The 12,500-nt window shown below is 44.8% G+C and overlaps 2 protein-coding genes across 2 annotated transcripts in view; both read right to left on the bottom strand.

Moving 5' to 3' along the window:
• LOC143295137 (uncharacterized) overlaps window positions 1–12,500 on the bottom strand; it is a 167,630-nt gene that overhangs the window by 138,503 nt on the left and 16,627 nt on the right. The gene's annotated exons all lie outside the window — the stretch shown is intronic.
• LOC143294648 (uncharacterized) lies at window positions 1,451–3,516 on the bottom strand. Its single transcript, XM_076606025.1, has one exon. The coding sequence runs from the start codon at window positions 3,407–3,409 to the stop codon at window positions 1,451–1,453; it is 1,959 nt and encodes a 652-aa protein (XP_076462140.1). The 5' UTR covers window positions 3,410–3,516.

Below are 12,500 nucleotides of genomic sequence, written 5' to 3'. Positions count from 1 at the left end.
CAGTTATATAATCTGACACACATCAGTTATATAATCTGACACACATCAGTTATATAATCTGGCACACATCAGTTATATAATCTGACACACATCAGTTATATTATGTAATCTGACACACATCAGTTATATAATCTGACACACATCAGTTATATAATCTGGCACACATCAGTTATATAATCTGACACACATCAGTTATATTATGTAATCTGACACACATCAGTTATATAATCTGACACATCAGTTATATAATCGGACACACATCAGAACATAATTTTTGCGTGTTTTTTTTTCTGATGGACAGTTTCCCCACAGTGTCAGTTTCCGTTACTCAAGGAGGAGTCACTGCGTTCGGGCAAATCAATATACGCTACACCACATCTGCTGGGCAGATGCCTGACCATCAGTATAATACAACGCACTTAGTCAGGCCTGGAATGCATGTACACATATTGTGTACACAGCAGAGTGGATTTCTTCTACATAATTTTGCCAGAGGATAAAACTCTTGTTGCCATGGGTTTCTTTTCTTGGTGCTCCGAATGCGTGCTGCATACGGAACATTAAAAAAAAAATTATCGTCTTATCCGAATGACTGGTCGCTCAGTTTGATTTTCAAGTCGACGGGCGCAATAGCCGAGTGGTTAAAGCGTTGGACTTTCAATCTGAGGGTCCCGGGTTCGAATCTCGGTGACGGCGCCTGGTGGGTAAAAAGGTGGAGATTTTTCCGATCTCCCAGGTCAACATATGTGCAGACCTGCTTAGTGCCTGAACCCCCTTCGTGTGTGCACGCAAACAAAAGATCAAATACGCACGTTAAAGATCTTGTAATCCATGTCAGCGTTCGGTGGGTTATGGAAACAAGTAAATACCCAGCATGCACACCACCGAAAGCGGAGTATGGCTGCCTACATGGCGGGGTAAAAACGGTCATACACGTAAAAGCCCACTCGTGTACATACGAGTGAACGTGGGAGTTGCAGCCCACGAACGCAGAAGAAGAAGAAGATTTTCAAGTCATACTTGGGAGACAGGACGAGAGCGGGAATCGAACCCAGACCCTCACGGACTCGCCATTGGCAGATGAGCGTCCTAACCATTCTTGCCACCTTGCGCCACATGTCCAGAGAGCATAAGGTGATGCTGTCTGATTGGCATACACTCAACGAAAACGTTCAATGCAGACGACTTTGTGCGCTTGGCAAGAATGACCGCAGATTAGTGTAGCGACAGAGCCTGTCTGAAAATGAGCATACTAATCCTCGAAACAGGTCCAAAACCCCACACAAAATGGGTCACTGACGTCGCTTCAACTATGATAAAAAAAAAAGCCGTTAAAATATATGTCCCAAGGTTACCTAATGGCACTATAACTGGAAGTTATCTGGATCAGATCGTATCATCCTATCCTGCACACCCACCCACCCACCCCACCCTCACACCGACCCTCGGATCAAAGCACAGAGACAATGTTATCGAAACGAGACAGAGCCAACATGGCCGTGGCGTGCGTGTAGGCAGAAGAGGTCCAAAAGGGGAAGTAATCCCCGGGATGATTGAAGGAGGTGAAGTGGGTCGGGGTGCTTTCGCCGAAGGGCTTCTGGCGGACGAGGTCCTGGTACTGGGGCTCTGGAAGGACTCCCTGCATCCCGAGGGTGAAGGGCCCACCCTCAGGGAAGTGCTGGTGGTCTTGGATGGCCGTTCCGTTGAGGTACTCCAGGCGGTTGGCCGGGTAGCTGAACGGCGACGTGGAGGAGCCCTTCACAGACCCGGAGAAGAAGGCGTTCCAGGGTTTGTACGTGTCCTTCAGGATGTAGGCGTCCAGGAACCTCACCGACTGCTCCACGGTGGAGAGCACCTCTGTGGGCGTGTTGTCCTTCCAGCGGAGGGTGTTGCTGGCGCCGTCAAACAGGGTCCACGTGGACAGCAGCGCGTTGACCGCCATGGACGTTGTGAAGAGGCGGTCCTCCCCACGGACCACCGTCTTGTTGTGCCGGTCAACGTCACCGTCTCCCAGGAAGTCGTCGAAGTAGAGCATGTCCTGCGTCAGACGGCGTGCCTTCCCCACCACGTCACTGCTCATGCTGCCCTCCAGGGCAGGCTTCAGAAGCTGGTGCACCTCCTGCATGGCTGGGGGGAGAGGGGCTGACAGCGCGGCGGACTCCATGCGGGACAGGGTCCTGGCCACGAACCAGTAGAACTCCAACACGGAGGGGTAGTAGGTCAGCTCAATGTCTGGCCGCTCGTACAGCCCGTGGTTGATCTGGGAGGCCACCATGGCCGACGTGTTGACGTACACCTGCTGGATGGCCGGGTCGGTCAGCACCGAGGCTTGCAGGGAACCGCTGAGGACGGAGGCCGTCAGACCGTAGATGGCGTTGGCAGACACAGTGACGTCCACGTTGTTCATCTGGAAGGGCATGGCCACGCCCCGGTAGTAGTTCTTCCGAGCCTCGTCCAGGTTCTGCACCCAAGTGGGCACCAGGGCGATGTCCTCCTTCCGTGCCTGGGCTTCCTGCAGGAAGTGGCGGATGTAGTAGTATGTCCTGGTGTCGATGGTGTTGACGTTCTGGTCCTGTGAGAACGGCCTGTAGGCGTAGCGCTTGAGGGTGTCCAGGGCCGAGGTCAGGTTGGAGTTCTGGGAGGCCCACAGGTCCAGAGCCCCCGGGAACTCCTGGCCCAGGTCCTTCAGGAGAGCGCCCAGTCCCAGGTTGACGAACGTGTCGTCAAAGTCTGGCGGGATGTGGAAGGCTCGTTCGAAGGTGGACCTCATGGAGAGAATCTCCTCCAAGAAGTGCTCTGCGTCGCCCATGCCCAGCACTTTGAGGACCTCCTCCAGCGCCTTGACGGGCACGACGTCAAAGACGTGGAAGGCCTTCAGCAGGTTGTTGGGCGTGCTCTCCCACATCCCCGTGGTCTGGTTGTACACCTGGGGCCAGAAGTTCATGACGGAGTTGTTGTACCCCAGGTTCTTGTCGTGGTACTGCCCCACAGCCTCAAGAGCCAGGGTCAGCTGGGAGTCCGAGGGCCTGGGGCCTCTGCCGTACAGGTGTGTCTCCAGCAGGCAGATGGTGATCCAGGTGGTGGCGAACATGTTGTTGTCGAAGACAGAGATGGAGTCTCTGAGCAAGGTAAGTTGGGCCTCCCCAGCCAGGTTCAGCTTGACGTCACTGGGGTACATGCCTTTGTCCTGCTGCCAGGTCATGGGGAACTTGTAGGGTCTGTCCGTCTGGATTTGAGACTCTTGGATCCGTTTTGACAGTTCTTTGACCAAGTCTTCTCTGGAGGAACGCGTGAGTCGAAAGTTGTGCCGAGATGTCTCTGTCTCCGGTTGCGGAAGAGACAACATTTCTGAACCGGAGATCGTGAGGAACAGTATTAACAACACGAAACTAAAACTCGACAGTTCCATTTTGATTTTTTTTATAATTACAACAGTGGATGCGAGATTCCGTCTACACTTTGTTCAGACTAGCAGCAGTGTCGACAGTCCTGTTGTTGACACAAGTTTCCCTGGCGTGTAGGCCGCTGCTTGTATAGTCACTGCACCAGGCTGTGTGTGTCAAAGCGAAATGGATCGCATCTCCTTGCCTTTAGAAATGCAGCGTACCAAACTTTTGAATAGCAGCGTGTCTGCCTTTTGAATAGCAGCGTGTCTGCGCATGCTTAAAAAATAGGGCTGACCTAGGAGCGAGAACGTTCGACTTAAAAACGAACGGTCACATGTCGCTTTATCTCCAATAGACAGCTCGTTAACTGTGTTCTAAAATGGATGACTGAGGTCAAATCGTTCTCAGTCCACGGAGTAATTATCTGCATGTCTGTGTCGTGAGTCACGAAACGGTTTATCTGCACCACACCAGCTGGGCAGCCGTACACCTTATCGTGGCCAGGTCCCCGACCCTGACCCTGGTTTGTGAAAGCCACGTGAACTCTCGTGGGGCGCACGCGTTGAACACACGTAACTTCACAGCGCACTCTTACTTTCAGGTCAGCGGCATTTCGTAACTGAACAGAAAAACAAGATAAGAATAAAAGGCGTCGTTTTTCAAGTTTATCAAACGTGTATGCGCACGTGTAAGTGCGTCGGGGACACACGCACTTTTCTCTATGAACGGACAATTCTTTTGGTCATGAGTGTTCATACAATTGCTTTCATTTGGGATCTGTAGTGCTCTAATGTAAGTTGTTGTTTTTTGTTTCGTGAGGAAGGTGGCAGAATGGTTAAGACGCTCAGCTGCCAATACAGAGAGTCCGTGAGGTTGTGGGTTCGAATCCCGCTCTCGCCCTTTCTCCTAAGTTTGACTGGAAAATCAAACTGAGCGTGTGTTTGAAGTTTTTTTCCCCCTTCTCTCGGTGCTTGCTCGTGTGGATGTGTGTGCGTGGTTGCTTGTACCTTACGATGTGTGACATCATTGTCTATGATCTTATTGGGGGGGATCCTAAGTGCCACCCCTTTCCTTGTCCCGATCTAAGACTCTTCATTCAGTTTCAGTAGCTCAAGGAGGCGTCACTGCGTTGGGACAAATCCATATACGCTACACCACATCTGCCACGCTGATGCCTGACCAGCAGCGTAACCCAACGCGCGTAGTCAGGCCTTGACCAAACCCCCCCCCCCAAACAAAAAAAACAACAACAAACTACTACTACTAATGATAAAATGTATGAGGCGCAAAAACGTGATGAAGTCAACTATAAGCGTTCAAAATAGAATTAAAAAAAGAAAAAAAAGAAAAAAAGAAAAGAAAAGAATAAATGATGATAATATAATAATAATATCAATGATTCAAAACATTGAAAACATTTCTGTGTAATGGAATAAGCCAGGAGAATAAAGCAACAAGAAAGAGTGTACATTGTAAATGAGAGAGAGAGAGAGAGAGAGAGAGAGAGAGAGAGTTACCGCACTTAGTGTTTTTCAGTATGATATGTTTTGTTCGAATAAAATGCTAATGGTGTTTTTGCTTTCGTTTGTTGTTGTTGGTTTATTTTTGTGTGGGTGTTGTTGTTGTTGTTGTTGTTGTTTTGTGTGTGCTGTTGTTGTTGTTGATGTTGAAGATACTAACACATATCTCACCAATTGATATGATGTGGTTTAACTCCCGAGTTTTATTCATTCCCATGCCCGTCCTTGTTTTTGAAAGAGTACATCGTTCAGAGTTCACCTGATTGATACATCGAGTTTTGTTTGAAAATACAGGTAACTGTGTTCGAACGTCTTCCCCAAATCTCTCGAATGGTATAGAGTAATAGAAGAGATGATCTATAAAAATCAATTTCATTTCTGTAAATGAAACATTTGTTTACCGCCAGCTTCATTCATTTTATGAAGTAGAATATTAGTGGGACAGATGTTATGGAAAGAATAATTTTCCTTTGTAATTCTCTTGGTCATGCTTCATTAGTTGCTGTGTATGCCAGTAACTATGTGTTGTCATTAAATTCAAATGTTTCAGGTTAAAGGTCCAAAAAGATAAATTCATAATATGTAATTAGCTATGAACATATATCTTCTTTTTTTTCTAGACTGATGTATTTGGATACTATATGCATTACACACACACGCGTGAGCGCGCAAACTCAAACACCACCCACTCATTATATATTTCTAAATAACTATAAGTGTGTGTGCACATGTGTGTGTGTGTCTGTCTGTGTACATGTATTACAGGATAATCAGGGGGAAGCGGCGAGGAGGAGGAGGACAAGCAAGAGCTGCGAAATGTCCGAGTGGTTGGTGCTCAGAATGCACATCCTGAAAGTCCGGGTTCAAACCTCGGCAATGCTCTGTAAGCTGACGTAATTTCTGTGCGTTCTGATTGCCACCACATGTATATAGCACGTGCTTTCCATTGTCACCGAGATGAATACCATTGTCTGCTCTTTATTGATAATAATGATAATGATGATGAATATTTGGACGCCCAATCTCCGGAGAGCCCAGAGCGTTTACAAATACAATTACACATATATACATTGATGCAGATACATTTCACAACATTCATTTGCCTCTTCGCATCACAAAATAAACAGGTCACACACACACACACACACACACACACACACACACAAATTCATGCTGATACAGCCCCATTCCTCTCTCCACCCACCAACAATCGCAGACAGACGCACACAGGGCGGAAAAAACTAATAACAACTGTGGAAAAGGTGAGTTTTGAGGGCCAATTTGAACGAGGATCAAGACTGAGCGTGTCGGACAGAATAAGGGAGTTTGTTCCAGAAGACAGGTCCAATGAAAGAGAAAGCGCGTTCCCCATGGAGTTTCTTTTACCTGTTTGGTATGCGAAAAATGCGAGTGTCACAGGAGGAACGCAGAGATTTAGACGGAATATAGCTCCAGAGGAGTTCCTCAAGATGAAGAAGATAACAAATCAACATTGACGATCACAACGGGAGCGTCTTCAACGTTAATTAAGCATTATCAACATCCTGGTCGGGTGAAAATAATATGCATGAACAGCATTACCGCAAACAGCGAGAGCGTACTGTCCATGAATAAAAACAAAACAAAACAAAACAAAAAAAAGCAAAAAAAAAACAAAAACAAAAAAAACAACAACCCCCCCCCCCCCCTCACAAAAAACAACAACAAAAAAACCAAACACAATTCTCATTTTATTGAAATGGAAAAAGGTAAACGTCAATGAAGATTACATCAATGAATACAGGCTCTTCAAAAAAAAAAAAAAGAAAAAAAAAAAGAAAAAAAAAGGAGCGGTTAAAAATTTCACAATCCATACATTTTCTTTCTTTCTTTTTTTTTTTTTTTTTTTTTCTAAACACAAAAGTAAGTGAAATACAAAAATTGAAGAAAAGGAGGGGGGGGGGGGGGGGGGGGGGGGGGGGGGGGGGGGAGGAGGGGGCGTGGGGGGGGGGGGGGGGCGATAACGGAGTAAATGTTCACAAAAGGCCCACGTTAACGCACTCTGCACGCAATCCAATCGGAAGGCGCCATCAACCCAGGCATACTTCCGGTTCCTGTCACAAGTTACCAGAAAAAAAAAAAAAAAAAAAAAGGCAGGCAGGCGCCCGTAATTGGTTTTCGGTTCCTTCCGGGCCCGGTTATCTGTGCTGATAGGAGAACGTCCGGTTCTCCAGCCGTCCTGTGATCACACGGCATGGACGGAGGAATTTCTTAGTAGTGTGGTTCCGGTGTAAATGAAAGCAAATCGATGCCTCCCAGTTGGCTTCTACACCCCCTCCACATTCAGCCACTCCTCAAACGGCTTCAGTTTTGCAGGCGATCTTAAGTTTTCAATGGTCTCTTTTTTTCTTTCTTCTTCTTTAATTAAAAAAAAAAAAAAAGATTTTGTTCATGCTTTTTGGACAGAAATTGACCAAAAATTGCCCGGAAATCGTTTTGTGGAAAAATAAAGGGAGGGAGTGATCCGGTTATCTGTGATTTTTTTTTTTTCAGGTGAACGTGTGAAATATGGGTGGAATGTTATTTGGTGTGTGTGTGTGTGTGTGTGTGTGTGTGTGTGTGTGTGGAAGGAGGCTGTAGTGGTGTGTGGTTGTGTAGATGCGTGCGTGCGTGCGTGTGTGTGTGTGTGTGTGTGTGTGTGTGTGTGTGTGTGTGTGTGTGTGTGTGTGTGTGTGTGTGTGTGTGTGTGTGTGCGCGTGCGTGTGTGTGTGCGTGTTGTGCATGTGTGTGTGTGTGTGCTGGACGTGTGTGCAATATGATGTGTGTATGCGCGCGTGTGTGTATTTGCTATGATGTGATTACGTAGTCTGTAATTTACCAATCACATCAATGCTTTGAATGTCTTCCTTTGTCCGCCATGTCTTCTCGTCCTTCATGTTGCTCCTCTTCCCATGAGACCTTGAGACGAAAACCTCAGAGAACGGAGTACGGCTGTCTAAAACCGCAACCAAAAGTCATTCACCCTATGAGCTGCAGTCCTCGAAAGAAAGAAGAAAAAGAAGATGAAATTGGAGTTGAAAGAGGTAGGAGAAGAGGTAAAGAAAGAAAAAGAAGAAGGAAGAGGAGGAGAGGGAAGAGGGGGGGAGAAGAAGAAGAAGAAGAAAAAGAGGAGGAGGAGGAGGAGGAGGAGGAGAAGACGGAGAAGGGGGAGAAGAGGAAAAAGAAGAAATAAAAAAAGAAAGAAAGAGAGAAAGAATGAAAGAAAAAAGAAGAAAGACAGAAAGGAAGAATGAAAGAAAGAAAGAAAGAAAGACAGGAAGAAAGAAAAAGAGGAGGATGAGAGAGAAGAAGAAGAAGAAGAAGAAGAAGAAGAAGAAGAGAGGGAGGAGGAGAAGAAGAAGAAGAAGTGATGATGATGATGATGATAAGGTGGAGCGGTGGAGATGGAGAAGAAAAATTCCTTCTCACATTCTATCTCTTTTTCTTATCTCCCCCCCCCCAGCCCCCCATTCTTGAAACGAGCATTCTTGAAAAGTGTCTATAGCATACTATTTCAATAAGCCAGTGGCGTCACACCACAGGATAGCCAAAACGAGTTAGATACCCCGGACACATCTTAAGGTCCGTTGCTGTGATTGTGTTTTACGCCATAGGCACACTTCATGCTCAGAAGATGATCCACTTTTCGTCATGATCACCACAAAGTTGACACTCCTCTTCAAGGGACACAACTTCATAGCCTGCCTTACCATACAAGAAAGGGGAAAGAGAGACAGAGATAATGATTGAGAGAGAGAGAGGAGGGAGGGAGAGAGAGAGAGAGGAGGGAGGGAGAGAGAGAGAGAGAGGAGGGAGAGAGAGAGGAGGGAGAGAGAGAGAGAGAGAGAAGGGAGGAGAGAGAGAGAGAGAGGAGGGAGGGAGAGAGAGAGAGAGGGGAGGGAGGGAGAGAGAGAGAGAGAGGAGGGAGGGAGAGAGAGAGAGAGGAGGGAGAGAGAGAGGAGGGAGGGAGGGAGAGAGAGAGAGAGAGAGAGAGAGAGAGAGAGAGAGTGTGTGTGTGTCTATAGCACAGTTGAACACTTGTATTTTCCCCCATGAAATGCGTCTAAAGCTATGCACAATCGTTTCAACCACAAATTACAATCAAATAAATAAATCTGTAAATAATATACTTCTTCCAGAACATGAACATCGTTAAAAGTAGCACTACTTTACACGTTGATAAATATCGATGGTGCAATTTCTTCAACAGAAATGACAATTTCTGGCCAGCACAAAATCCAGTACATTGCTCATCAACTCGGGAGCCCTTTAGATGATGGGAAGTTAATATTTCGGTTTCGCGTGTCATGAGAGCTTACCTCTGGATTTCAGAATCAATGTCTTCAGTTAGCGCGGTGACCTCGGTGGGAGCTTAGTGTAAATAATTATACATCAAATGCGTCGTGCTGTGTCTCTGGGATAAACCATTGTACCGGCGACCATCCCTTGGAATTTACAGGACACTTCAACCGGGGTTCCAACACTTTGTTTTGTGCTCTGGGGAATTTTTCATCGATTTTCAGAGGTATCTTTATTACTAATTAATAATAACAATCATCATTATGATAGAAATGATAATAATCCAAATAATAACAATAATAATATTATTTATTTTCAGTTTAATATCATCATCTTAGATGGACAGACTATAATAAAAAAACGAACGATGTCTCGAGAAATAACATTTTCTTCAGTCCTTAACGTTTTCAACGTACTTTCGGAGGCGCTACAGATAATATCTGGATATAAATGGACATGAACGAAATTTCGCACTAGAACAGATAGCGGAGTTTTCGCGATCGGCGAATCGAAACCCGATCAACATGCATGACGTACGATCCACACAACTGCTGAGACAGCTTCAGTTTCAGTTTCAGTAGCTCAAGGAGGCGTCACTGCGTTGGGACAAATCCATATACGCTACACCACATCTGCCCAGCAGATGCCTGACCAGCAGCGTTACCCAACGCGCTTAGTCAGGCCTTAAGAATAAAAAAAAAAAAAAATGCTGAGACAAAGAGAGTAAAGTGCAGTGCAGGTTTGACGGTGTGAACATGTCAGAATTCTGTGCACGCCTTTGCCGATCCCTGGACCTCTGTTGATGTCGTTGGAGCACGAGGGAGAAGGTAACGCCACTACCCTCCTCCACCATTCTCTGTCTGTTAAAAAAAAAAAAAAATTCTCAAGGCCTGACTAGGCGCGTTGGGTTACGCTGCTGGTCAGGCATGTGCTTGGCAGATGTGGTGTAGCATATATGGATTTGTCCCAACGCAGTGACGCCTCTTTTATGTTTGTTGTGTGTGTGTGTGTGTGTGTGTGTGTGTGTGTGTGTGTTAGGGAGTATGCTTACGCACGGCTCGCGCACACAGGAATATCACAACAGATCAGTGGGTGACCGTTTCTCTTCGCTCTTTACTTGCAGTAACTGTTGATATCCTCCGCGCATCTAGTTACGCGCATATCCGATAAACATGTAATGTCTATTTTTAGATATGCTATGATGGATGGACACAACAGCTACTGACACTGATACCTTCGTAGTTCTTTGGGATTCGGCCATGTTCATCCCTGTCCATTCCTGGATATTGCCCCCCCCCACCCCCCATACCCCCCGTGCCCCTCCCCTCTCTGTCTTTCTCGTCTGCCCCTTCTTCTGACTGTCCCTTGCAAGGTGGTCTTTTGTAAAGTCCTGTTGAGGGGGAAAACATGTACGTACCTCTTTATTTCCCTGTACCATGACAACAGTGAGGTTATCATGCCTGTTGGATCTCGGCTGCAGGACCTCATCGTTCGGCACACGAACTATGTCGTGAATACCCAAGGACGGGGAATTTTTGACTCACTTGTGTAAACAAAGTGAGTCTATGTTTTAACCCGGTGTTCGGTTGTCTCTCTCTCTCTCTCTCTCTCTCTCTCTGTGTGTGTGTGTGTGTGTGTGTGTGTGTGTGTGTGTGTGTGTGTGTGTGTGTGTGTGTGTGTGTGTGTGTCTGTGTGTCCGTGGTAAACTTTAACATTGACATTTTCTCTGCAAATACTTTGTCAGTTGACACCAAATTAGGCATAAAAATAGGAAAAATTCAGTTCTTTCCAGTCATCTTGTTTAAAACAATATTGCACCTCTGGGATGGGCACAAAAAAATAAAAAAAGAAGCCTAATTATATGCAAACTGCATTTACTGTTATATTTATATTTTTTGTATTCTCTAAACATGGCACTTTGACTTCTTATTCTGACCCAACAACAAGAGCAGTTATTATTATCATTTTTTGTTCAAACAGGAACTTCTTTTGCTAAGCAAGGAATTTTTATTTATTTTGCAAACGTTTTGGTGCAGATAGTAAAGAAGGGAAATTACTCTGTAATTAATGCCAGGGGACTTAATTTATCACAAGTAAGTCTTGAAGGCCTTGCCTCTCTTGTTGTTTAATGTCCCGTCACACATATCGGTGATTGAAGACATTTTGTTAAAGTATTTATAAATACATCTGAGTATTATCGGTTAGAAGGGGTGGGAAATGTGGATGAATGGAGGGTTGGGGGAAACTGGGCAAATGAGGGTAAAAATGTCGGTGAAATTTGGAAGAAAAAAAACAAACCCTCTAAATACAGTTACAGGAAATTACTTAAAGGACTTCGTAAAAGAGAAGTCGTTAAACTGACAAGCGAAACAACTGATAATGAATGCAAAAAGTCAAAAACATCAACGTTCTCAGTCACTTGTGAAGACACACTTTCGTGTACAAAAGGCTTTATCAAGCTACAGTGAAAAATTACATGCTCAATTGTCAGGTTACAAAAGCATATACACTTGACATTAGAACAATACTTGGTCCGTAGTGAATACCCAGCAACGTCCTGTTGTGAGTCATTTCAGTTTTTGTGTGATGGCTCTTTTAAAAGAGAGTTGCGATCGCGGTCTTTGCCCACTTTCTTTCATACTATGCTGGTGGTTTTTACCTATAAATTATAAAAGTTCCGTCCTCTATCTCTTTTTTAAAATTTAGTTTTATTTTATAGATTTCTTTAATCGTTATCATGGATGATTGGAAATGAGGACGGAAGGACTGGAGACACAAGAAGTGCTACTACAAAAAGAACAAGAGAGGCAAGGCCTTCAAGACTCACTTGTGACTGAGAGTAAAACACACAAGCTTTTTATGTATTGAGTATAATTTCAGAATGTAATGTTTAAGATGAGAAAGATCAGTTTAAAGCAAATTAAGTCCCCTAGCATTAATTACAGAGTAATTTCCCTTTTTTACTATCTGCACTAAAACGTTTGCAAAATAAATAAAACTTCCATGCTTAGCAAAAGAAGTTCCTGTTTGAACAAAAAATGATAATAATGACTGCTCTTGTTGTTGGGTCAGAATATCAGATCAAAGTGCCAAGTTTAGAGAATACAAAAAATATAAATATAACAGTAAATGCAGTTTGCATATAATTAGACTTCATTATTTATTTTTTTGTGCCCATCCCAGAGGTGCAATATTGTTTTAAACAAGATGACTGGAAAGAACTGAATTTTTCCTATTTTTATGCCTAATTTGGTGTCAACTGACAAAGTATTTGCAG

Source organism: Babylonia areolata, chromosome 20 (assembly GCF_041734735.1).
Source record: "Babylonia areolata isolate BAREFJ2019XMU chromosome 20, ASM4173473v1, whole genome shotgun sequence".
NCBI lineage: Eukaryota > Metazoa > Mollusca > Gastropoda > Neogastropoda > Buccinidae > Babylonia > Babylonia areolata.
Note: the sequence above shows the minus strand (reverse complement) of the source record. Positions and strands in the feature narration are given on the sequence as shown.